Source organism: Miscanthus floridulus, chromosome 5 (genome assembly GCF_019320115.1).
Source record: "Miscanthus floridulus cultivar M001 chromosome 5, ASM1932011v1, whole genome shotgun sequence".
NCBI classification, from domain to species: Eukaryota; Viridiplantae; Streptophyta; class Magnoliopsida; order Poales; family Poaceae; genus Miscanthus; species Miscanthus floridulus.
The window spans coordinates 27906253-27932966 of NC_089584.1; the positions used below are offsets into that span (position 1 = coordinate 27906253).

Sequence of the window (26714 nt, forward strand, 5' to 3'; positions counted from 1 at the left end):
TCATGGGCTGAATTGATAGTTTTTTTAGAAAGCTGAATTGATATCTGGGACCCGGCTTCCCTTTTTCGTCGACATTCTACCCGGCCCCACTCCTCACTTTCCCATCCGGTCATCGCGCAGGCTCTCGTCCATCGTCCTCACCAAACGGCTACAGCCGCCGCCGCCGCGCACGCAATAAGCAATGGCGGGCGCCGCCGAGCTCGTGCGCCTCCTCTGTCTCCGGGCCCCGCCACGGCCGTCGCTTCCGCAGTTCTCTGTACATACACAGCGGCCACAAAGCCTGCTCAGAGCTCCCCCCCGCCTCCGCCCTCCCATCTGTCTCCGGTGCCGCGCGCTCGACGCCAGTAGGCCGGTTGCGGTGGAGGGGGAGCGGGACGAGGAGGACGGGCTCGAGGACGAGGAGGAGTCCTACTTCTCGGTCACCTCGTCGGGGCTCTCGGAGGTGGACTACCTCGGGGAGAGCACCAGGGGGGATTTGAACGTGCGGAGGGAGCGCCTCGAGGCGCTTGGTGAGCTCTGGATCTCCTTAATTTTGAGTTCATGTTCATGCGGGTAATCGATGTTGATTCGTGGGTGATACTATACTATTGCATGGGCCACTATACGTGGTTATAAGTAGACAGCTTCTCTCCTAATGGCTAATTGGAATATACCGCAACATCATCAAAATTGGATCATGATAACTTTGTAATTTCTCATAGCTGCTTTAACTTTAGGTGGGAACGGCAGGTCAACTTTGCATGGTCCTATTGAGGAGATAGCTTGGAAAGAAGCTGGAGAAGCTGAAACATTGCTTCATGACTTGGGAATTGCAGTAAGGTTCTATCCTTTTAAGCATTATCTTGTCCTTGTTGATGCTCGGTATGCATCTTCTGTTTCTATTCATGTTCCCTGTGCAGAACTCATTGATGTTGTCACCAATGCATGTTTAGTTATCAGTAACCTATACAACTGTGTTATGTTGTGGAATTTAGAGAAAAGATTATAACTATCCACTTAAGGAATAAGGGCCTTCCTCTCATACCCTTACCATCATAAAATTGTAGTAGCATTTTTTTACCTCCACTCTGTTACGCACCTTTTTCCTTTAAATGTCATTACCACTAGAATTCCACGAGCGAGAGATGTTTGACCACTCATGTGTTTAGAATTTAGTCGACTAAGAGCCAGTTGTCATGTGTAAGAATAAGTCACTACTCTTCATGCCTGGTGTAACCTCTACTATTGTAGGCATTTATAGTTTCTGGCAGGTGAGAATCAAAGTGTTGGCTTGTAGTGGATGCAATCATCACGATCCCTGACAGTAAATTGTGGCAATGGTCTCACAATCTCATGTTCAGTCAAATACACGACCTTTATTTTTATCAAAAAAACTAATGTGGCAGTTGAGGTTTATGATTTTTGACCATCAAGTAATGGCAAAAAGAGATGGTTATCGAAAACCTGTGAAGCATCAATGGCCCTTTTTTCTTCCTGGCAGAAGCGAATGAGGGTTCTCTTATTGGTGAAAGGAAAATTTTCTCTTGCATTGACCTTTCAGTTTTCAAAGTTGTTAGATGTATCCATTGCTTTGAAATTGTTTTATGGCCTTTTTTGTTGGGAAAGGACTCGACAAAACTATATGTTTTTTGACTATTTTAAGATTTACTGTAAAATGCTTGTAAGAAAAGGGCGCTAATGTAATCACAAATTCACAAGCAAAAAATCAAGGGTGTGTGGGTGTGTGTTGTAAGGGTTCTGGACCCTCTTTCGTCTTAATACAAAGATACACAGCTCTCCCGCGTTCTCGAGAAAAAAAAAAGATTTACTATAAAATGCATCCCAAGATAACTGTTGTCAAATGGTTTGATAATTTTTTTTTGCATGATGGTTCTTGACAGGGCGTTCCCTTTTTTATGATTAAGATACAAGAGACATGCCTTTCTAGCAACAAAAGCTCCAACATTCAGTGGAATATAACTTTAGTGAATACATTGATCACACGTTCCAAGGAAATGAGGAATAGACAAAAGCATATGTTCTTTTGAAAGACAAGCTATAGTCAAACTCGTTAATACTATTTTCATTGTAAATCAAAATTAATTTTGCAGTTATATTCTATCTGCTAACATTCTAGCACTTTGTTCTTGAACTTCCATTTTTGGTTGCCCCTTTGCCAATCATATCTTGTTTGAGTATCATCACGATGACAAAACCAGTCAGCCTTCCGAAAACAATACTAACATCAGTTTGCTAAAAATGCAGGCCCCGTTTTCAGTAAGACACTCTCCTCGCGGAATTTTCTGCACCAGGACACTAAATCTTCGATCTATCAGTGTGGTTGGCTACGATATGGATTATACATTAATTCATTACAATGTGATGGTACTTCATGGCCCCATTTTCTTGATTCGCCTATAAACTTTTCTGATACCAGGGGTTGCACTTTTAGAAAACTCTGTAAATATGTTGAGCTGATTTGACCGGTAACTCCAAAGGATAGCGTATGAGTGATCTAAATTTTCAAGTGCCAATTAAAGTTGTTTTTCCTTTAATTTTTGGTTCATAAAGTTCATGTCAGGGGTTAGTTGCTGTGAGTTTTCAATGTGTTGTAATGTAGATGATTTTAGATATAAATATTTCCCCCAATCCCTATATTCACATTAGTACACTGACTTAATTTCTATGTAAATATGCTGTGTCAAATTCAAATATGAAGGGTTATACATTGCGAGAGTATTTTTTCATGATGAATCTACTAACATCAGTCTTATATTGTCCATGTATATGAATTTTAGCTATTGATGGTCAAAGTTAAAATAATAGTTTGACATAGGATAAAACCTAGGGCTTATATTTCGATTGGAGCTAGTATAATTTTGCTCAATGCAAGTATTATGGTAATCACATAACATTTCTGCAGGCCTGGGAAGGACGTGCATATGACTATGGGATGGACAACCTCAAGAGCATGGGTTTCCCAGTAGATGACCTTAAATTTGACCCTGACCTGGTAGTTCCTGCTGTGCACTTCTTTCATAATACCTTGAAGCACATACATCACCTCTAGTAGTGATACAATTGCTGTGTCACAGGTCATAGGAGGTCTTGTTATTGATAAAGAGAAGGGAAACTTGGTTAAAGCTGATCGATTTGGCTATGTTAAGAGGGCCATGCATGGTACCCAGATGCTTTCCACTCGTGCTGTGAGGTATAGGTATCACATTTCGTCAAAGTTTCTGGGCTCCAGAGATGAGAACTCTAATTCATGTCTTTGAATAGTGAAATATATGGAAGAGAATTGGTGGACCTGCGGAAAGAAAGTCGATGGGAGTTCCTTAACACCCTTTTCTCTGTTTCAGAAGCTGTCATGTTCATGCAGGTTTCCTTACCTCTTCCTTTTATATGATATAGTCATTTCAATGTTTATGTGATATGATGTCACTCGACATCTCAACTATTTAAGTCCATGTCCATCTTTCTCATTAGCATACCCAGGGAGCTAATGGTTTCTCTGTTGATTTGCAAGTGACTGAGTTATATTTTCCAGAAGCTAAGTATTTGTCTAGATTAGCTAAAGACTTGGCAAGAGTTGCAGAAATGGTACAAGTTCAGATGAGATACTATGCTAAGCAAGCCAACTGAAATATTTTTGCTAGTAGTTTGGTGTTCTCTGCTCTTTCATCCTTGAATAACCGCGCCTTTGCCTTCTAACTTCTAAGGACTTGGAGTTTGGCCATATTTTACCTCACTGATTTGGAAATTAATTTAATATATAGATGTATGTGTAGACATGTCTCTTGATGATCTAACAACCAGATTATGATCCTTCCGTTTGTTAGTAGTGGGGTCTGAGTAGCATCAAACAGAAGTTGGTAATACATTGGCTTTTGATTTGTCCTCGGCAGAATAAATCACAATTAGGAGCCCATCAAAGAAACATGATGTGTGCTCAGAAATCTAAATGTATTTATTCCCAATCAATACACGTCAACACAATCAATCCTGTTTTGATTCATTCAGGGAGTAGTTGTAGTGTTTTTCCAATGATTATGTAGACATTCTGAATTTGCATGTGATCTCTCACACTAAACATTTCTCAAGTTTGGACTGAACCTGGATATTACTATTTTCTTCAGATGGTCGACAAGTTAGATCAGGGATTGGTGCCAGCTGAACTTGGGCCATTGGATTACAAAGGACTGTACAATGTAATGAGCACTGCTGTTTCCTTTTCGTCTCTTTGAAGGAATTACATCAGCGTAGAGACCTGCTTTTATTATATTATATTAAAAATAAAGTAAAAGAATTAGTCTATACAGAAACAGAAAGAAAGAAAAAGGTCTGCCCACCAAGCAATGTCTCTTCTGACTTGTGGAACTTTTGTCCTTGTCCACTTTTGCTATGTAATAAACGAAGTTTGGTGTACCTTTTTTCCAGGCTGTTTCCAAAGCACTGTTTCGAGCACATGTAGAAGGCCAACTTAAGGTACTCTTCAGTTAATCATAATATGATTATTATTATTTTTTTATGAAAACTTCTTTAGCTGGTTGAAATGTAGAGAGAAATAATGGCTGAGCCTGAGCGGTTTGTAGAGCCTGATCCAGAACTTCCTTTAGCTCTTCTTGATCAAAGACAGGTTAGCACAGTTCCACCTTATGGTGCCGTATGATCAATTCAAAGTAATAGAACCATTGTACTTATATGCTGGCTTTCCAATCTATCAGGCTGGAAAAAAGTTGCTTCTCATTACTAATTCAGATTACCATTATACAAACAAAATGATGAATCATGCATTCAATCGCTTTCTTCCTAATGATGTGGGATGGAGAGATCTTTTTGAAATGGTAAGTTTATCTCTCTCCCTTATACCAGCTTTGTAGAAGTGACTGTTTAACAGTCATTGCTTACAACATACTGGAAACTTCATTAATATCCATTGATTCTTTCTTACTATAGGTTATAGTCTCCGCAAGGAAGCCAGAGTTTTTCCAGTTTTCACATCCATTATATGAGGTTGTAACAGATGATGGACTGATGCGCCCCTGTTTTAAAGTAAAGTCAGGTCAAATTCTTCGCGCCGTTACTGTTGTGAACCAGTAACTCATAGAACCTCCAATAATTCTTTTTCTGTCACTGTGAAGGAACATGTTTCGTTTCAAACTGTGAATATGTATTATGCTGTAGCATTATGTTCATTTTTCTTCAAAACTCAATGAACGGAAACCAAAAATGAAACTTAAAGGAAAAAAATTAATTAAGGAGGGGGGCATTCTTTCATGGTAGCTTCCCTATCTAATTAAGATGATTTATAGTTCTGACATCATATTTTTTGGGAACAACTCCATTTTTGGCTCCTCAACTCTTATGTTTGTCTATTTTTAACCCCAAACTACAAAACTAGTAAATTTGGCACCTCAACTTTCAATGCTGTTCAGTCTTTACCCCTCGGTCTGGTTATGATGGTTTTCAATTAGCTTGGGCCCACCTGTCATATGCTCCATCTCTCCCTCCCCACCTCCCTCTCTCCCAACGCCACTTCCCATAGCTATGTCCAGAGTGCTTGCTTTTGCGCCGCTGCACTCACCTCTGCTGTGTGCAGACCACCCCGCCGCCTCGTACCTGTGTGCTGCCACAGACTGTCCCTTGCTCATCACCAGAGAGATGGAGAGACAGAGGAGACGTGCCATGGCCGAGCTCGATGCAGCTACGCCAATTCAAGTTTCCACCCATGGCCTGCATGCCCTGGGTGGCCAAGAGAGGGAAAGGGCACCCCCATGCCATGGAGCACCATCGGACGTGGGGACAGCTGTGAGGGCAATCTCGCTGTGCGCTGGATGAGGGAAGGAGGCTGCGATGGAGGACTGGTGGAGAAGATAAAGAGGAGGTGGACGGCTCTGAGAGCATGTCTCCTTTGGTACAGTTGGACGTGGTGCCGTGGACGGTGGAGTGGGAGAGAGGCGGCAGTGGCAGATAGACAGAGGAGGGAAGGAGATGGGGACAGTGGTGGTGAGAAAAGGAGGGAGAGAGAGAGAAAGATGGAGTGTCTTACATGTGGGCCCATGCTGGGCCCGAGTTATCGGAAAACTACCAAAACTAGGCTGAGGGGCCAAAATTGAACGGTATTGGTAGTTGAGGTGCCAAGATTACCTGGTTTTGTAGGTGGGGTCAAAATTAGACAAACTCAAGAGTTGAGGGGCCAAAAAGTGGACTTGTTCCTTTTTTTAGCGAAAGTTGTAACATCATTGCTTATCAACAGCAGAACCACATGTTGGTCTTTGTTGTGCAGAAGTTGGGTGTTCTGATGTGCAGGCACCATGTTATTTTCCCATTTTGGTGCTTGGATCTTCTCTTTCTTTAGTGCAGATATGATTTTTTTTCATTTTTATTCTGAAATGGAGAAGGGAGAGTTTGGATTGGGGAATAAAACAAGAGAGCTACGCCAACTTTTATGCTTGATTGCTTATGTCACTAGACTATATCCTGCAACCTAGTTTCTTTCTTCGATATGCTCTTGTCTATTATCCACTGCCAGTTTTGTGACTGACTTGCTACCCCTTTTATGAAAATGGGTATTTAGGTGGCTTATATTCTGGTGGTAGTGCTCAGATGGTTGAGAAATCACTAGACATTCATGGGGATGAGATATTATATGTTGGGGACCATATTTACACAGATGTAAGCCAGTCAAAAGTTCATTTACGATGGAGGACAGCATTAATCTGCAGAGAACTAGAGGATGAGGTTAGTTTGCTTACCTTCTCTCACTAATTAAAAAAATAATGACAATGTGTAGATCATTAGGCATTACAGTAGCATTTTTATTTCCGACTAGCAGGATGAAACTTTCTCTTGAACATTTATTGATTCTGTCTAGTATTTTTCCATCTCACATTGCATTTCCAATTTCTTAAAAGGAATTTTTGGACAAAAAGATCTTTAATTCATTTCATTTTGAGTAACTGTATCAGGACTCTTAGATTTGCCTTGCCTTGTAATTTCATATGGGGTGACTTCTTGGATCAGTTTTAGTTTAGTTGGTGCCTATACGCTCTTATTGTCCTTGCTGCTTGGGAGCCGTGGAAGCATCATAACAACTGCATTTTTAACAATGCCACTCCTATGATATGGTGGTTAGGACGGTGATTGAATAAGGAGCTGCCCGGTGTGCTGCTGGGACTAGGGATCTTAGGAACATGGTCTTGGGGCTAATATAGTCCTCCCTCCCTGGTTCTAACTGTGTGCTGTAGTGATGTGCTGTGGCCATCTTTCTGTTGTACGTGGTGCGTTTATTTTACATTCCGCCATTGTAGACTTCTGGTGGCCTTTGAGGTTAGGGCATCATCTTTGAGTGTTTTTTCTTTGTACCTTTTTTTCCTATTTAATGAAATGGCACCCGGCTCTTCTGCGTGTCCGAAGAAAAACTACTTGCATAAGCATAAAACTATCTACTGGTGATATGATGGTATAACTACATGAAGCAGCCTGCACCATTTATACCATTTAGTTGCTGTTTGTTCAGTGATTTTTGGGCGTTGTCAGATCATGCTGCGATAAGATTCCCTTACATTTGTTTATTTCATGAAATCTGTAAATCCATTTCCACAGTATAGGATACCAGTCCTATTCAATCACGATCCCTTTTGACCATAAACAGATAACGCTACAGGTTCCGATTACAAAAGAAAAGAAAAAAAAACTGACGGTGCTAAGGAAGATGATGACTCCGCCCGTTCCATCTTCCCGCTTCCATCCCTCCTAGGTGCTAGCTTCCTGCTTTCACCGGCGATCGCCGCGGCTGCCATGCGCCACGACCGACGGCGCACGCAGGACAGGAAATGCCGCCATCATGCTCTGCAGACATGCGGCCTCAGCCGGCGGCGCGTGTAAGAAGAGGGCCGCTGCTGCTGCGCTTTGCAGCAATCCTTTATGAGGATCGCGAGTCCGCCATCCCAAAATCCTGCCACCCTGCCTCTGCAATGGCAAAGAACAGGAACGACGGAGCACATTGTTGCCATAGACCTGATGAGTTTCAGGAAGGTTCATTCAAATTGTTTTTCTTCCACATGGTAACAGATACATTACATGGGGAAACCAAACAATCAATGGGATCGCCCATTCCGTCACTGATTACAGTGTGATCTGTTACCATTTACATTTACGTTATCACTGCATCAACCAAACTGCACACTGCACCTTAATTCCAATATGCTGATGACACACTTATACTGACCATTATCAAGTATATGCATCTGTTGATTCTGAATTAATGTGGAAGCAAGATAGGCCACAATTTGTTATGCTGTCGGTGCTATGTAGCCAATCGAGTTGTAGCCTCTTGTTGACCAATTTCCTCTTCTGTGTTTGCAGTTTGATGCACTGGTCAAAAGCCATGATCAGAAAGAAAAGCTTGTTACACTTATACAACAAAAAGAAAGTGTGGGGGATCTTTTTAACCAGCTTCGCCTGGCTCTGCAGAGGCGCTCTAATTCACGTCCTGCACAGGTACTAGAGTGAACTCCAGCATGTTGAATGTCCTTTTCAGATGTTTGAAACTTTAACATTTGTATTACTTTCAGCAGTGCACTGCTGTCATGTATGAATTTTTATACATCTTAACCAAAAATTAAGATAATCTGGTGATTTTGGCTTAGTTTCTAGGACTCAGGGATTTTGTTAAGTTCTCGAGATGCTTGCACTGATACATTTTTTTCAGACGCTTGCTGCAACTTGTATGGATGACCAGGAGCTTACGGAAAGTATGCAAAAGTTGCTCATTGTTATGCAAAGATTAGATGAAAAGATTGGGCCAATGCTAGAAGCAGATGGAGAACTTTTCAATAAAAGGTACATCAATCACTATGTAAATTCTTATTCTTGTAGCGAATTTGGGAAATCCTTCAAATCTGGGTGTTCAGATCTATTATCCCATATATTTCTTACATAAATAACTGCTTTGAAACGTCATTGCACCTATTTCTGCTTCTGATTTCCAATTCATATGATTTTAACTTCCCTGTAATCAATTATCGGTCTTGTTCATAAATTTCATGGTATTTATCTCTTTAATTGTTAGAAAAGTAAGCTAAGGCAAGTATGTTTTTTCTTTTTCCTCTTAAGATGGGGTTGGTTGTCACGTGCTGGCCTATGGGATAAGAGTCATCTGACCAGGCAAATTGAAAAGTGAGTGGCTATAATTTTTTTGACAGTGAGGAAAAATGTCGTATGGACTCCAAACTGAATGCAACTAATTTTGCATTTGCTGTAGATTATGCTGATATATACACATCAAGGGTTCAAATTTTCTACACTATACTCCATTCATGTATTTCCAATCTCAAGAACAGGTAAATACACAGCTCCATACTATCTGCTGTGCTGTTACCTTTGGCATTTTGCTATTGTCATGTTTATTGGTTTAGATTCAAGAATGTCAATTTTCTTTACAATGACTGAAGACTAATTAGAGCAATAGAAGATGCTGCTTGTGGATAGGCAGCTACCTTGGAGCTTGTGAAAAGAATATAAGACATGCTATGCCGGTAGGACGAATATTGTGGCCATATTTTTCCATTAGGGTGGTGACTTTACAGTTATCAATCATCCAAGTAGAGGTAGAAGAAAAGAGTGATGCAAGCATACATAAGAGATCAAGAAGAGTAAATGATGGAGAATGAGCAAGGAGAATGGTGATGGAGAGCGAGCAAGGAGGGTGTTCTGACTAAGCTACTAAGACATGCTATGCGGGTAGGAGGAATATTGTGGCCATATTTTTCCATTAGGGTGGTGACCTTACAGTTATCAATCATCCAAGTAGAGGTAGAAGAAAAGAGAGTGATGCAAGCATACATAAAAGAGAAAGAAGAGTAAATGATGGAGAGCGAGCAAGGAGAATGGTGGAGAGTGAGCAAGGAGGGTGTTCCGACTAAGCTACTAGCCACTAGTATGTACTACATCAATATGAAGTGTAGTAATTTTTTGCGACAATATGAAGTATAGTATTAATGGTTTATTTGTGTTTTGTTTGAAATTGAAATCAACATAAATGAGCATTGATTGCATATTATCATATATATTATTGTAAACTCATGATCGCTATTTTTGTTTTACTATTAACTTGTTGATTCTTGAAAAATGTCTCAGACACTTGCACATGATGCCCATTCCTATTCTGGGGGGAAAGGCCATCGAAGATCATTGAACGTCCGTTCAAGTCACAATGTGGAGATTAGGCAGGGAAGAGAGAACGTGATCATTGTGATTATGGCTGCTATGGCTAGACAGTAACAATTGTCGTTTTGAACAAATTAATCAATACATCTTGTATGATTGTATGCATGTATAAGTAAATCTTTAGTTATAGCATGCTGAATGATTGGTCCGATAGTCAGTTTGTTTGTCGTAGCCAACCAAAAGAGTTCCATTTGGGGAGGCACAGTGACCTGTTTTGGTGTACATGTTTGCATTGTATATGTAAAGTGTGAAGTGAAGTATGACAAGGTAAAGAACTAAAGATAAGTGATAAATCACCCCATTTGATGCTACGCAAGACGAGATTTTGTGAGTTTGGTTTGGGCAGAGTTTGATGGGATTTGACCATCCATAGATTCAGGATGAGCTCATCAATACTTCCTGTTTGGCTAGATAGATAAGACAAGCTTTTATTTTTTGTTGGATGGATGAGAAGTGAATAGTTGACTAATTATATTAATTAAAAATAACGATAACTAATTATACACTACTCTTTCTAGCTTTTCTATGCATATAGCTTTAGCTATGCACCTAGATATGATGTATGTCTAGATGCATACGAAAAGCTATGAGCCTAAAAACAGCTAGAATGGCTTACAATTCAGAATAGAATAAACACTAATCTTGTCATGATAATCACTAATTAAACATAAAATATGTTAATTAGCACTGGTACTATCCTAATCGGCACACAAAACAATATTAGTCACTATATTAACACATCAAAACTAATCTTGCCATTATAATTACTAAGTAATAATATAATATACTGATAATTATTAATTTATTTACTAATGATAAAGATTAGAAAACATAGATGAGCTCGTCCATTGGAATTGGGAAGCGCTATGTGACCTGAAAATCTTACGAAGGGAATAACAGCAATCTTTACTTATTGAATTGATGTAGCATCTCTCTTTCTTTGGTGGGCGAGGAGTTGATTTAGAAACATTTGAAACGCCTATTGACCAAGAACTGATTCGCATATCTAGCCCTCCTTGTTGGCAATTAAATTATTTGCTTCATCCGTTTCAAATTATAAGACGTTTTGACTTTTCAAGTTACGTTGCTTTTATTATGAATCTAGACATAGTGTATATCTAAATGTATAGCAAAAGCTATGAATCTAGAAAAGTAAAACGTCTAATAATTTAAAATAGAGAGAGTACTAAACATGTCTTCGTCGTAAGGATCAAATATCAAATGAACGAGTCTCATTTGATGCCTTGATAGTCTGATGAACACATGCAAAATTTTAATTCGGAGCAATTTTCGAGTGAACCACACATTTAGTCCGTAGTTATCATGTTTATCACCTCACAGTTGTCCAAAATAAGTTAGAAACCCAAAAAAGTGCAAGTTAATTTGAATAGTAACATCATCGGTCAGAAATCTCTTTTTTCGTTACCCTCGCATGGTAATGAATTTTGAGAGGACTGCGGAAGAAAAAAAAAACTAAGAAATTGAAATCTAAATTTGAGGCAAGGAAGAAAATAGCAAGAAGACATCTGCACACACTTATGTGTATGCAAACAAGTGTAGTTTACACTCTAATTTTTTTTTTTTAATATGAAAGATCCATGGCTGCATGCAGTAGATTATTGCATGCTGTGAGCTAAAATGTACTGCATTGGACTGCAAAAAGCTAAAGTTGTGTACTTGTGTACATACAAAATGTCCAAAAAACTTAGTATAAAGTTATTTGTGCTGTTTAGCAATATTACTATGTTGGTTGCCAGTTTTACTCATGAGAGTGAGCTGCCGCTAGGCATTTTTGCTACGAACTATCATCTTAGATGGAGGATGGAGATTAAGGGAAAGTTACAACGTGACTTTGCTCTATAAAGTCATTGAATCCGGCTCCTGGTTGGCTGAGGTTGTTTCTCACATATTTTCGAATGCACATCTCGCTTTTTGAATAATCATTATTTTCAAGTTTTTAACTAGATTTATAAAAATAGTATCAATATTTATAAATCTAACTATGTTTATTATAAAAATATATTTTACTATAAGTCTAAAAATATTTATTGTTCATCATAAATACTCGTACTTCTTTGATTTCTTCAAAAGAGACGAGATATGTTTTTTTGATTGAGGAAGTAAGCTCACAACTAAAAAGACTAAAGATACTGTTTTGGAAACTTCGCCTCACCTTCCTGCCCTCCCCGTGCGACAAAATTTTGCGTCGTCGCCCTGCCCGTCCGTGCGAAAAAAATTTTGCCTCCCCCTCGCCCCCGACGTCGCCTCCCACCCCACGCGACGCCCCCACTGCCTCAACGCCTCCTCTCGCACACGCGCGACTCCTCCTCCTCGATGTCTCCCCCACGGACAAGGCACCAGCCCACCAGGTGAGGGAGCCGCCCACCAGGCGAGGGCGCCGCCCAAGGACGCCAGACCGCCTACCTCTGGCACGGCAATACAGGCCTCCCGCCGCCGGCCACCAGGGCGCAGGGCCCGCGCGCACTCTCTCTCGTGGCGACGGCAGACCATCACGGCAGCCCTACGCTAGGTGCCCAGGTTTTCGTTGGGCCCTTCGCCATGTCTTCGCCGGACCTTTCGCCGGTGACGAGCATCCAACAGGTACGCCCATCCCTTCCCTGCTCTCTGGTCCGTCCGAAGCCGAGGACCCAAACCCTAACTTAAGCTATTTGGTGTACTCAGATCTGATCTAATATCAAGTCTACCAAATTTGATTTTCTACAAAAGTTATCAAGTGTGCATATGTCCATCGTGTCCTTTTACTGGATCCGCCCCTACTGTTGGTCTTGGTTCTGTTGATTTGCTCTGTAGTGATGGAGGGTTTAGGGATGAACTACCTTGCGAATCCAACAGAAGCAATTGGATAGTTTGGTAAATCTACTAGCAGAGGCAAGCAGGTACTGTTGCTATGCACCTTTCGCTCAGTTCATAATAGCAAAATTACTGGTAATTTTGTCTCGTCATGATTGCCGTAATGATTTGTACCCATACCTCCAGCTAAACTATGTACTGACTACTGAATTAGTTCTGGCATCTCAATAGTGTCTACAGTTTAATTATTCGTCCATAGAAACAGACCATGTTTTCTACACATTACGATTTGTGAATATATAAATTGTTTAATTATTTGTTCATCCATGACTCAAGGTCCTATGTCTTCTTTGCATTTGATGAAATGCCTAACACATGCCATTTTTATATTGCTTGTCTTATAGAATAGCAAATAAAGAATCTTGTGCACGTGCTCAAGGGACCATCTCTGGTTGTCTTCATCCTCTCTCAAACACGATGCAAGTACCTGACAATTATGTTGGCATTAAATAACATATGATCTACTCAGCATGTATAATTGGTGTTTGTTGTTTTTTCCATTGCAGGAAGGAGCGGTTCCTCTTTCTCGTGGTGCTGGTGCCACATAGGAGGTGTCCTTGGAACCCCTCACCCCAGCGCCGCTGTTTCAGCCTGCCACACGGTTCCTGTAACTGCAGCACCCTCACTTCCATGACGATCAACATGGTCCGTTCAAAACCCGCCTGTCCATGCGCACACTAGCCAGGTGAGAAGTTGTTCTGAGTCGTGAGTTATCATTTGGATGAATTACATGATGTGCTCCTTATTACGTAGCATATGTATCTCTTTGAATTTCTAGAGTGTGCACGTGATTGCAAACTTAAATGCAATACTTGGCGTGATTTGGCTATATCTGCCGAAATCCAGTAGAATTAAGGTACCTTTCAATTTTGAACCACAGATGGTTGCATATGATATCTTAGAGGGGAGGGAAGCTTATGTAGTACAGGATGGGAGTGTTTGCTGAAATCCCCCTTAATTTTGCATTACAAAGATTAGACAAGTGGACATGAACAAAAACTTAGGCAGGGGAAATTCAATTTCTGCAAGCAGGAGCAATTGCATTTGCTACTGTTTCTCTATGACATGTCCATATTTCTATTTCTTCCAGCCTTCTAGATGTCCTCTCTTATGCAGAAGATAACAACAATAGGTATATATTAAGGAAACCACTCCATCATATTATTTCTTGTTGGACTGCAAGTGTCGGGTTCATAAACCCGGGGTCCCTCATGGACCTGCTTCCCAGCAAAAGCTCAGCCCAGCAAACGACGTTCCGAACTACACGCAACTCCGGGGCCGGCCCAAAATACCTAAACAACAGGCCAGAAGGGCGATCCAGTCTCCGACCGGAAGGCCTGGCCAAAAAAAAAAACTGTGCTCGCCTCCGACCCCGACCCGCCTCTCTGACCGAAAGGCCTGGCCGAAGAGGAACGACGCTCGCCTCCGACCCTGGCCCGCCTCTCCAACTGAAAGGCCTCGCTTCCGCGTCCGACCCGCCTCTCCGACCGGAAGGCCTGGCCGAAGAGGAACGACGCTCGCTTCCGACTCCAGCCCACCTCTCCGGAAGGCCTGCCCAAGGAGGAACAACGCTCGCTTCCGACTCCAGCCCGCCTCTCTGACCGGAAGGCCTGGCCGAGGAGGAACAGCAGAACAGCACTCGCTTCTGACTCCGACCCGCGTCTCCGACCGGGGATGCACAAGATCTCTGCTTACAGCTCTTCTTCAACTGGCGCAGCCGGAGCCGACTGGGACCAACCGACCGGGGACGCCCACTCGGTGAGGACCTAGAAAACGGGCAGAGCAAGTAAGGCAGGGCGCTCAAGTCAACCATAATACCGAGGACCGTACCTTGTACACCTACAGGACAGTACCAACAGGGCATGTCAGAAGGATGCCCTGCAACTTTCTAGGCATGTCCGAACCCAAGCAGTGTTGTGGGCGCCGTCATTTGCCATACATGGCGAATACGGTGAAACCTCCCACATGCGTCCAACATCAACAGTGTTGTGGGCGCCTACAATCATCTTGTACCTGACGGCGTGGGCAACAAGACTTAGTAGCATACATACACTCTTTCTCTCTTTCACTTGTAAGGCCATCCCCTTCATCTATAAAAGGGGATGCGCTCTCTCCCAATAAGGACGACTCTCAAACATGGACAACTCAAACACACACACGATTCGAACAACTAATGATTGATTCACCCTATGCTAGCTTTAGACACTCTAAAGCTACACAGAGCACACGCTCAAATACTTAGCGCACGTAGGAGTTTCCCGCACTCCCACCTGTTGGGATGTGGGTTCCACCCATCTTTGAGCTGTCCTAGACCTTCCTCTTCGGAAGCCTGAACTTTATCGCTGACCAGCTCGGCATGCTTACCTTCACGAGAAGGCACTTGTTCCGATGCCCATCGGGGGGGCCCCTCCGTCAGCTCCGGGACTCCCGATGACTTCAACAATGAGGCGCTTGCGCTTCGCTCTGAGCCCGCGCTGGGCTCAAGCCTCGTTGTGAGTAACATACATACTGTTATTTACTCGCTATTTACTATCTTCCGTTGATTCTCTGGGGGACCCCGCCGTCCCTGCCACGATCGCCATGTGACCGGTTCCCCTACGGCCTCGCGTCCCCAGCGGACGCGTACGCTCGGGGGCTCTGAAGGATGCTGGCGTCGCCCCCTCTCACATCCGAATTCATGGGGATGGCGAGCTATGCTCCAGCCTCTTTCCACGAGCTCCCGGATGACGACATTGAGAGTGACGGCTCTAGCATCGGCAATGTCGTGGCACCTAGCTACCCTCTGTCCTAGGAGTGTGGTATGGTGGATGCCCTGGGACAGCCGGCGGTGGTAGCAGAGTCTCTACAGACCCACACCCCTCTGGACCCTCATGAGGAGGCCCTTGCATGTGCGTAGGAGCACAGCGAGGAGCTACGACAAAGGCGACAGAACCAGCCGCCACTTGCACCGACGCACTCGGCACACCATGTTGCGCCCTATGCGCGTAACTCGGCGAGCGGCGCTCGGGGTCATGCCTGCCAGGTTCAGCGCAACATCATCGACGGGGGGAATGATCCCCCATAGTTCACTCGGGCTGGCCAGAACATCACCGCGGTGGTGATGCTTCTGCGCGGCCTCCCAAGCCAGACGACCCCCAGGAACAGGCGATCCACCGGAACCTCCAGGCACTGGTGTAACACCTTGGGTGTTTAAATATTAAAAACATGGCATGTCATCATATGCATTGCAAGGCATTTGGTCATATTGCAAACTTTGATATGCATTCACTAAAACAAGTTTACATTTGTGTTATGAGTGTTGAATTGTATTGTTTGACTCAAGTTCAAAATTGGGTTGGAATTGAATTTTTTTTTCAGAAAACCCCGCTTTTCAGCATTTAAACCCTACCCTAAAAATCCATTTCAAAATCTAAGCATATTTTGGGGTTGAGCCTTAAAGCAAAAGTGTAGTGCTTGACAAGTTAAGCAAAGTTTATTTTTGGAGTTTTTCAAGTTGTTTAGAAAAATTTTGAGTAATTTGAAAAGGCGTAATTCGTTAATTTTCCCCATTTAAATTCAAAAGTTCATTTCAAAAACTAGACCGAATTAGAAGATGGTTATAAAAGCAAAGTTGTAGAACTTTTGATTTTGAACAACTTTTTTTTGGAGATTTTTGAGTTGTTATGAAAATTTGAGAGTAATTTGTGAATTTTGGCGAATGGCAAACTTGTAAATACTGTGAACAGTATTCACCGCAGTAGCTACACCGCCGGCGACCTTCGGTTCGCTTCCAGGCGCGCGCGTGGATGTCCTCGGCTTCGCGCTGGCACGGAGAAGTCTCCTGCGTGGCTTCCTTGTGCTTCTGAGCCACTCTATTTAGCCCTGGCCGTCGCCGTTTGCCCCCGCTCCTTTCCTCTGTTTTCCAGTCACCGCCACCGCAGCTCCGTCGAGCTTTTGCCGTCGAACCAGCGCCCACGCCATCGCAGCAAAGCATGTCCCAGCTCCGCTAGTTCCTTGCGCGTCCAGCAAACCAGTCCTTGTGGCTTGTCTTCACCAGAAACTCGCGGTGCGCGCTTTTCTTCCTCGCGGCCGGCAGCGTCCCCGTCGCGAGCGCTTCGCCGTGGCTAGAGCTCCACGGTACGCATCTGCCCCTGCTGAGTCTTGCTTCATCTTCGCCGCGATGCTATGGTACTCCATGACCCATTGGTTTCTCGTTTTGACCACCACAGCTCCCGGAACATCGTCACCGACGACGATCAGCTCCGCCGTGCTTGCTCGGAATGTCGACTCACCTCTCCGTTACTCCTCCGGCCTTGTGCTCTACTCAGTTGCGTTTGGGGTGAGCTGCTAAAGCTTCCTGAGCCATCCTTTTTAGCTTCACAGGTCTTACACCGCCGGCGTAGCGCTGCCGTGCCACCGCGTCCGCCATGGTCGATGTAGTACTCGGTTCGGTCCGTAATTGGTCGCGTTAGTGCCTTAGATCGATGCGCTGTGACGTAGTGATCATGTTAGTACCCTTGCCGTCGCCGGTGATCTCACCGTCGGCGAGGAATCGCTGGTCAGAGCCGTCGCTGCCATGGTCAACGTCGGAGGTTAGGGATGACAGGTGGGGTCGGGTTGTCAGTGACTCAGCGTTCAAATGGATTTTTCTATTTTCAGATTTGAATGAATAGTGTATGTTTTTGTTATTTTTGTGTAGATTTATTTAGAGCTCCAAAAATTATGAAAATTTTTGTGTGACTTCTCTGTGATGTAAAGTATTTAAGAAAAATATGAAATAATGTTTTTCAGTACTTTTTGAATGTGATAAAAATGCTCAATTTATTAATAAATGGATTTCCATGATTTTTCTAGGCTTATTTACTTGTCAAAAAATTATGAAATTTGTTTTGCCACTTAGTTATCATGTAATGAATATTTACTAAAATTTTGAGCTCAATTAGAATAAGTTGATTTATTTCATAATTTTGAATTAAATAATTAATTCATAAAAGCAAATAGTAACCTTTAGTGATTTAGGTTTTGTTTGTAATTTTGGATTGAGTGATGACCTTGGGTCATTTGTTGATAATGATCCTTGGCAGTTGATGTATGTGTTACGAAAAAGATTTAGTTTGTTTGACTTGCAACTGTACCGCGAAGAAAAGTTGTATTCAAATTGTTAATTTTTGTATCCATCATCGAGCATCATATTTCGTATTCCGCATCATGTTAAACATGGCATTGTTATTACGTGTAGTGGACGAAGGTGAACACGTGGTAGTTAATCAAGTTATTGAGGAGGTTAATCTGTCTGTTGAGGTCGGATCGAATACTTGTGTAACGTCGCAGGAACCGGACTTTTCAGTCAACGAAGGCAAGCCCCGGATGCATACAACCCTACCTTGTGTTTTACAAATTAATTTCGCTTTTGCTTTCTGTTACTGCATTAAGTGATTAGGAGTTAAGTAAAAGCCTAATTGGTGCATTACCACCCTTGTTATTCCATATTTACCATATTACCAGTTTTAAATTCGTATATGCCTAGTTTTGCTTAGCTATGCGTAGAACGATGAAAGTCGGGTGACTACCTGCCACCTGCAAGTTTTAAATGAGACATTGGTTAAATATGTTAGCATATGATATGGGAATGTGGAGTAATAAATCTAGACCGGGCGGACTCGGTGAATGTGAGCCACCAGACATGGAGGTCTTGTGAGCGGGTTCTTTCCGCCTGTGTCGATTAAGGCACGCCCATTATTGAATTGCATGAGGTGAGAATTTGTAGTACTAACCACATACTCCGGTAAGCCTGAACTTGGCAATTCCATTACGAGAATGGCTACTCGCGCACTGGGAGTGGAGAGATGGCGGGAATAGCGTGTACCCACGTGGCCATGGGCTGGAATGGTGGAGTACTGTATTCTCGGGTGGCGCGAACCCGTTCTTGTTTTAGAGGATCCGAGGGTAGGTTGGTATATGTAGGTCGGGGACCTGCATATGTCGTGTGGTCTGGAATCCCCAGCCGGGTTTATAATCGGTTCGAATCGTCGTTGCTCCTCGGTTATGGAGACTCAACTCACTGTTCATCATCGTAGTATTAATAACTAGAACTTGAATAAGTCTTGTGAAGGTGTTGGATATGAAGTTTCATGATCTTAGTGCGGATCGTGTTAGCTTTGTATATAATTCTTAAGAAGTTTTCTTTATAAAGAATGTTGTTAAAAGAGCTTTTATGCAAAAGAACTTTGATCATTGTTAAAGCTATACCTTGAATCCCTGAGCCTGCATTCCTAAGTTATCAGTTAATATTTCGGTTAAGTCTTGTTGAGTACTTTTGTACTCAGGGTTCGTTGACCCTTGTTGCAGGTGAGCCTCATGAGCAGATCTGTTTTGGATCATGCTGCATGACTATCGTTCGTTCTAACGATGAGAAGTAAATGTGTGATCCTTGGGCAGGATGTTTATTTTGTGTGTTATGTATATGTTAATTATGCCACTCCACTACTACTATGGTTTGTAATAATTATCGAACTTAGTTTGTAAGGTTTGAAACAACTGGTTTGTAAACTATGTTATCGTAAGACTTCCGCTGTTTTTACTCTGGTGCTGATATTTGAATAAATGTTGTAATACTGCAATGACTCTGTAACGTGATCCTGCTCGGAAATCGTGGATGATTCGGGGTTCCCCGAGGACACCCGACAGACTTCTTAAGTTACCAGGAACATATGCATTGTTGTCAATGGTCGTTGGACAGTGACAAGTGTATGTGGATCCTATAATTTAGGAGGTTCTGCCACAACTGGTGGAAACCACCGCCGTTCAACAGGCGGAGAGCTCTGCATCACGGCACTGACTCGCGGCCTCTCTCCCCACTAGGGGAGTGGGGATGCACCAGACGAATCGCTCCATCCGCTCGCCGCTGCAGCCACCAGGCGTGAAATAGGAGGGCGTAGCTACGCCATGGCCTAACCTTGCGCTCGCTCCACACCGGCCACCTATGCGCGAATGCCTCGGGCCCAACCAAGACGCTCGCAGCGTCATCAACAGCCGGCGTTGGGCCCGGCATGATGATGACGTCCATCGGGCGGTGGTGAGAGCAGGCGGCTCGAGCCCTGGCCGGACCATCGAGGGGAGCGGTGAAACGCACCCTAGGCATGGTCGCCGCCCAGACGATCGGAGTCCTAGCCCAGATGGCCTAGGACCACGGGTCTTTGGCCAACGCATCTAGAGAACGTCGTTCCCACAACGCTTCCGACCGCCCACCAACATTGCCAAATATACCGGGGAGACGAATCCCAGTTTATGGCTCAAAGACTTCTGACTCGCCTATTGAGCCGGTGGAGTGGATGATGACTACTTCATCATTCGATACCTCCCCATCTGCATGGGGGAACATGTTCGAGCATGGCTTGAATTCCTCTTGCATCACAGCATCCGCGACTAGGCAGACCTCAAGAGGATCTTCGTCGGGAACTTCCAGGGGACGTATGTTCGCCCTGGGAACTCCTAAGACCTCAAGAGCTACCAGCAGCAGCCTAGTGAGTCCTTGCGGGATTACATCCACATGTTCTCCAAACGATGCAACTCCCTTCCTAATGTCATCGATGCGGACGTCATTAGCGCATTCCTCTCCGGGACAACCTACGAGTCCCTGATCCACAAGCTTGGCTGTCTAAAGCCCCAAACCACCCATGACCTGCTCAATGTCACCATGAACCATGCCTCCGGTGAGGAGGCGGTCGGAGCGGTCTTCAACGGAGGCCGAGACAAAGGCAAGGCCATGCGCGAGGACCAAGATGAGGGCCCCTCCACGCAGAGGGGCAAGAAGAACAAGAAGGATCGTCGCCCACCGACCAACTTTGTGTTGGTCGTCGCGGCTGATCGCACAGGCAAGCAGCCCCAGTAGGGTCTGCCTGACCACTTCAACAAGCTCATGGATAGCCCCTGCACCAACCACGCTTACCCCATCAAACACCTCTACAAGGACTGCGAGCTCCTCAAGCGCTTCCTACGATAGGCTGGTGGGCCAAAAGAAGGAAAGGGCAAGGAGGCAGCAGCCAAGAAAGGGAGCGCGGTGAGCAAGGATGGGGATGGCTTTCCCTATCCTGAGGAATGCATCATGATCGTCGGGGGTCCGATGCCATCTACTCCAAGCACCAGCACAAAGTGCGCTATAGAGAGGCATGCGTCGCCGAAACGACCGTGCCCACCTTCCTCCGCTGGTCAGAATCTCTGATCACTTTTGATCAGAGGGACCATCTATCCCACAACGCTAGACTGGGGCGCTACTCGCTTGTCGTCGACCCCATCGTCCGCAAGAAGCACTTCACTAAGGTGCTGATGGACGGAGGCAGCGGCCTCAACATCCTCTACGTTGACACCCTCGAAGCCATGTGCATCCCCCGGTTGGAGCTCCGCTCAGTGAGCTCTCCCTTCCATGGTGTAATCCTAGGGATGTAGGCATACCCACTCGGGCAGATCGACCTGCCCGTCACATTTAGCGACCGAGCCAACTTTCGCTCGGAGGTCCTAACCTTCAAGGCGGTGGACTTCCTGGGGTCTTACCATGCCATCTTGGGGCGGCCATGCTACGCCAAGTTCATAGCGGTCCCTAACTACACCTACCTGAAGCTGAAGATGCCAGGACCGAACGACGTCATCACTGTGGGTAGCACCTTCTTGCACACCTTCACGTGCGACCATGAGCATTTCGAGCTCGCCACGGCCATCATCAACTCATCCGAGCTCCCGTGGCTCGAGGAGTCATCGACCCCAGCAGTCCTAGACTACAACAAACTAACCTCCTTGACGGCCTTCCGTCCACTCGAGGAAACTAAGGCAGTGGGACTCGACCCCACTGACCCAAACAAGACGGTGCGGATTGGGACCCAGCTCCCGGCCAAATAGGAATGCGAGCTCATCGACTTCCTATGCGCCAATTGTGATGTCTTCACATGGAAACTTTCGGACATGGCGGGCATACCACGGGACGTCGCCGAGCACGCACTACACCTCATCCTAGGCTCAAAGCCCACCAAGCAGCGCCTACATCACTTCGACAACGAGAGGCGTAGGGCCATAGGCAAAGAGATTGCCAAACTCCTGGCAGCTGGATTCATCAGAGAGGTATACCACTCCGACTGGCTTGCCAATCCTGTTCTTGTTAAAAAGAAGACCGGGAAATGGAGAATGTGCATTGATTACACTGGCCTCAACAAAGTATGTCCAAAGGATCACTTTCCTTTACCGTGCATAGACCAGATAGTCGACTCCACCTCAGGATACGAGATCCTCTCTTTTTTGGATGCCTACTCAAGCTATCACCAGATCACGATGAAAGAGTTCGATCAGCTCGCAACCTCATTCATTGCCCTATATGGTTTGTACTGCTATGTAACCATGCCTTTCGGCCTGAAGAACGATGGCGCCACCTATCAACGGTGCATGCAGCAATGCTTCACCGACCAAATCGACCCGCTCGACCAACCTGATCAGGTCGACCGGCCAAAACCAACCATCGCCGTCTATGTTGATGACATAGTGGTCAAAATGGCTCAAGCTTGCAACCTAATCGCAAACTTGTCCGCAACATTCGCGAACCTCCAAAGGTTCAACGTCAAATTGAATCCCAAAAAATGTGTTTTCGGGGTTCCAAAGGGGAAGCTGCTTGGATACATTGTGTCTGAGCACGGCATCGAGGCCAACCCTAAAAAATCACAGCCATCTCCAACATGGGTCCTATACGCAACGTCAAGGGCATACAAAGGCTCACCGACTGTCTAGTTGCCCTGAGTCGATTCATCTCCTGGCTCGGCGAGCGAGGGATGCCTCTCTACAAGCTTCTCAAAAGGACGGATGCCTTCGTCTAGACTGAGGAAGCACAGCAGGCTTTGGAGAGCCTCAAAGCATCGCTGACGTCAGCCCCAATCCTCGTCACTCCCAAACAGGGAGAGCCCCTCCTCCTCTACGTCACGGTAAGCAACCACATGGTGAGCGCCACCCTAGTCATCGAAAGGGAGGAGCCGAGACACCACCTTAAGGTCTAGTGACCCATATACTTTGTCGGGGAGGTACTCACCGACCCTAAGGTTCGGTACCCCTAGGTGCAAAAACTCCTATATGTTGTGCTGATGGCGACCTAGAAGTTCCTGCACTACTTCACTGACCACGAAGTCACGGTCGTCACTTCATATCCACTTGGAGACATCGTCCGCAACCGCTATTAAGTCTCAAGCTCTCGTGGATTTTGTCGCCGAATGGACAGAGGTCTAGCTACCGACCCTAGACGTCACCCACGAGTACTAGACGATGTACTTCGATGGGTCCGTAATGGCGCCCAACTCCGGGGCTGGAGTGGTTCTGATCTCCTCGGATGGGAGTAGGCTCCGCTACGCCATCCGCCTCCATTTCTTGGCCTCAAACAATGCCACGGAATATGAGGCCCTCATCAACGGACTACGCATCGCCATCGAGCTCGGTGCTACGCTACTCTACGTTCGTGGCGACTCGGAGTTGGTCATTGACCAAGTCATGAAGGAGTCCTCCTATAAAAGCCCCCTCATGGAAGCATACTACCAGGAGGTACGCAAACTCGAGGACAAATTCTAGGGGATCGAGCTACATCATGTCCCCCAAAAGGACAATGACGCCGCTGATTTCCTCACGAAATTGGCTGCCAGGCGGATTCCATCTCTGTATGGGGTCTTCGTCAATGACCTCCACGAGCCATTCGCCCACATCCTGGAAGGACCGATCCAGACGCACTCCAACACCAGCCCAGCGCTCAGGGGCTCTAACCCCAGTGCCTCCATGATGGCGTCGCCCGTCGACGTCGCCATGATGGCACTCGATCAAGCTGACTAGTGAGCGCCACTACTCGCCTATCTCCTCGAGGAGGTTCTCTAGCCCGAGAGGACTGAAGCATGATGGATCGATCGACATGCTAAGACCTTCGTCGCGCTCGATGATAAACTCTACAAACGAAGTCCATCGGGGTACTCATGAAGTGCATCCCTACCAACCAAGGGAAATAGCTCCTCCTCGAGGTCCATGCTAGAATCTGCGGACATCATGTGGCTCCAAGGTCGCTAGTCGGTAAAGCCTTTTGTTAAGGTTTTTACTAGCCCACCGCACTACGAGATACAGAGGAGGTCGTCCGTAGGTGTCAAGGATGCTAGTTCTACTCTCGGCAAACCCATTTGCCGGCATAGGAGCTTCAAACCATCCCAATCACCTGGCCATTCATGGTCTGGGGCCTCAACATGGTAGGACCCCTCAAAAAAGGCCTAGGCGGCTTCACTCACCTGCTCGTAGCGGTCGACAAAATTACCAAGTGGATAGAGGCCAAGCCCATCACCAACATCCGCTTGGAAGAGGCGATCAAATTCTTCCTCGACATCATCTACCGGTTCAGCGTTCCTAACTGTATCATCCCTGACCATGGAACTAACTTCACCGGGAAGAAGTTCCTGGACTTCAGTGATGGATACAGCATCAGGATCGACTGGGCCTCGGTCAGACATCCACATACTAACGGTCAGGTCGAGCGTGCTAATGGCATGGTCCTCTAGGGACTTAAGCCATGCATCTTTGACCGACTCAACAAATACACCGGGCGATGGGTTGCAGAGATCCCGGTGATCCTCTGGAGCCTGAGAATGACCCCGAACTGATCCATAGGGTTCACACCCTTCTTCCTGGCCTACGGAACTGAAGCAGTGCTGCCCTCCGACCTCGACCATGGCACCCCAAGAGTAAAGGCCTTTGACCATGATCGAGCCACGGAGGCTCAGCAAGACGCAGTCGACCTGCTTGAGGAGGCCCACGAGATGACCGTCATCCGCTCCGCTCGCTACCAGCAAACTCTCTATAGGTACCACGAGAGGAAAATTAGAGGAAGGATCCTCGAGGTCGGAGACCTCATGCTTTGAAGGAACCAATCGACCAAGGAGAAACACAAACTCTCTTCGCCTTGGGAAGGACCCTATATGGTGACCGAAGTGATTCGACCGGGCACCTACCGACTGAAGGACGACAACAACGACGTTCTCACCAACAATTAGAACATCGAACAGTTACATCGTTTCTTCTCTTAAAAATTTGGTCTTACCATTTTTTTTCATTCAACGTTCGCTCCTACAAAGCACCCCGGCCCGAACACTTTCGGCCCGGGTCGCTCGGGGGCTCCATGGGGTGCGGTACCACCTCTCTTTTTTTACTATCATATGGTAAATACATTTTTACCCAAACAAAAGGGTAGTCCGTTCCTTTAATTACCTTATGTAACTTTGCTTTAAATATTCCGACCAATCGCACCCGCCTCTACCTACGGTTACGAGTAGCTGAGCCTCATGGGCCACGCCTAGGCTCTTAAGGTTGCAGCCTACGGGGCGAATGGGCAGGTGCGAAAAAGGAAGAATAAAAATAGAGCTATGCTAGGGTAAAAATAAGGAACGGATGGGACATGCTTCCCCGCACAAAGTGATTCCATCACAAAAACAAAGTTGCTGTATTCATGGATACACAAAAACATTTACATCGGGGCTTCCCCATGAACTTATCTCTTACATATATTGATAGTTTTTTCCACTATAAATACTACTACGGCCGCTCGGTGGCATCGGCTGACGGCGCGACCGGCGAGGGTAGGGCTGCTAGTCCTTTGGCTGGGCAACATTCGGCTCGGTCGGAGGTGGGGTGATGTTCGCTTTCGACCCGGGCTCCACTCCATCCACAGGCTGGGCGACGTCCTCCTGGCACGTGCCTTCGGCCGCGTTCGCATGGTGAGCATCCATCACCCACTGCGTGGAGACTTGCTCGGCCACCAACTGTACGTGCGGCAGCAAGCTCTCCCTAAGCGCATGGATGTCCTCCGCGCTCCAGCCATCGGCATACCCACTGTAGATGGCGGCGAAGTTCAGGTCCGGGTGGTGCATCGCCACTGAAGTCAACACCCCTGACGTCCCGTAGAACACCCCGTCGGCGATGAGGGCCCGAACCTCATCGGGAACCTTCGCTAGCTTGGTGGCAGGCATACTGGTACTTGGCGCCGACCCAAAGACCTTCGAGACGATGAGTTGGGCAACATTGCGCATCTAGTCAAGTTCCCCCTCAAGAGCATGTCGCTCTTCAAGGGACATGGCCAACGCCTCCGCATTCTAGCCAATTGTTGCCTTGGCCGTCTCTAGGTCTTGCTCCAGCAACCCAACCTTTCCGCCCAGCTTTGGAAGAAGGATGACAAGCTCAGAAGCAAGCTAAAGGAAGAAACCAAGACATCAAAAGCGGAACAGGTACATACCGAAGTGGGTGTTCTCAAGGATGGAAAGTCAGTCCTCCTGCCGAGTCACCTGCTTGTGCAGCTGAGCATTCGCCTCCTCCGTCTCAAGCACCCGACCCCGAAGCACCAGCACTTCCTGGTCGACCTTCGACCAGGCCTTCCGCTCTGACACTAGGGCCTCCAGGGAACTCTAGAGCGCCGCCTCGGTGTCTGCCAAGGACTTCTATAGTGTCGCCTCGGTCTCTGCCTAGTGGACCTTCATCATGTCAAGCCCCCGCTCGGTGGCAGTCGCCCACTCCACCGCGAGCAGTTCCGCTGCCCGCACCTCAGTCGCCTCCGCCGCCCGGTCTTGGGACTCACAGCGGGCGGACTCTAGCTAGCGCTCGAGCTC

At 45.8% G+C, this 26714-nt stretch overlaps 1 protein-coding gene across 1 annotated transcript; it reads left to right on the forward strand.

The window, feature by feature from the left end:
- Window positions 1-84: 84 nt before the first annotated feature.
- Window positions 85-9175, forward strand: LOC136449738 (uncharacterized). The gene is made up of 15 exons (XM_066449903.1): window positions 85-509; window positions 717-814; window positions 2245-2364; window positions 2903-2992; window positions 3075-3190; window positions 3262-3361; window positions 4119-4190; window positions 4420-4467; window positions 4541-4618; window positions 4707-4826; window positions 4939-5044; window positions 6560-6723; window positions 8350-8484; window positions 8696-8826; window positions 9100-9175. The coding sequence occupies exons 1-15, from the start codon at window positions 182-184 to the stop codon at window positions 9164-9166; spliced, it is 1773 nt and encodes a 590-aa protein (XP_066306000.1). The 5' UTR covers window positions 85-181; the 3' UTR covers window positions 9167-9175.
- The last annotated feature ends 17539 nt before the right edge of the window (window positions 9176-26714 follow it).

Bases quoted from the DNA above. Each gene is read 5' to 3' on its own strand.
- LOC136449738 (XM_066449903.1), top strand. From the start codon at position 182: ATGGCGGGCGCCGCCGAGCTCGTGCGCCTCCTCTGTCTCCGGGCCCCG. The intron at 815-2,244 runs GTAAGGTTCTAT...CTAAAAATGCAG, and splicing joins TTCATGACTTGGGAATTGCA to GCCCCGTTTTCAGTAAGACA. The intron at 8,827-9,099 runs GTACATCAATCA...TTTCCTCTTAAG, and splicing joins GGAGAACTTTTCAATAAAAG to ATGGGGTTGGTTGTCACGTG.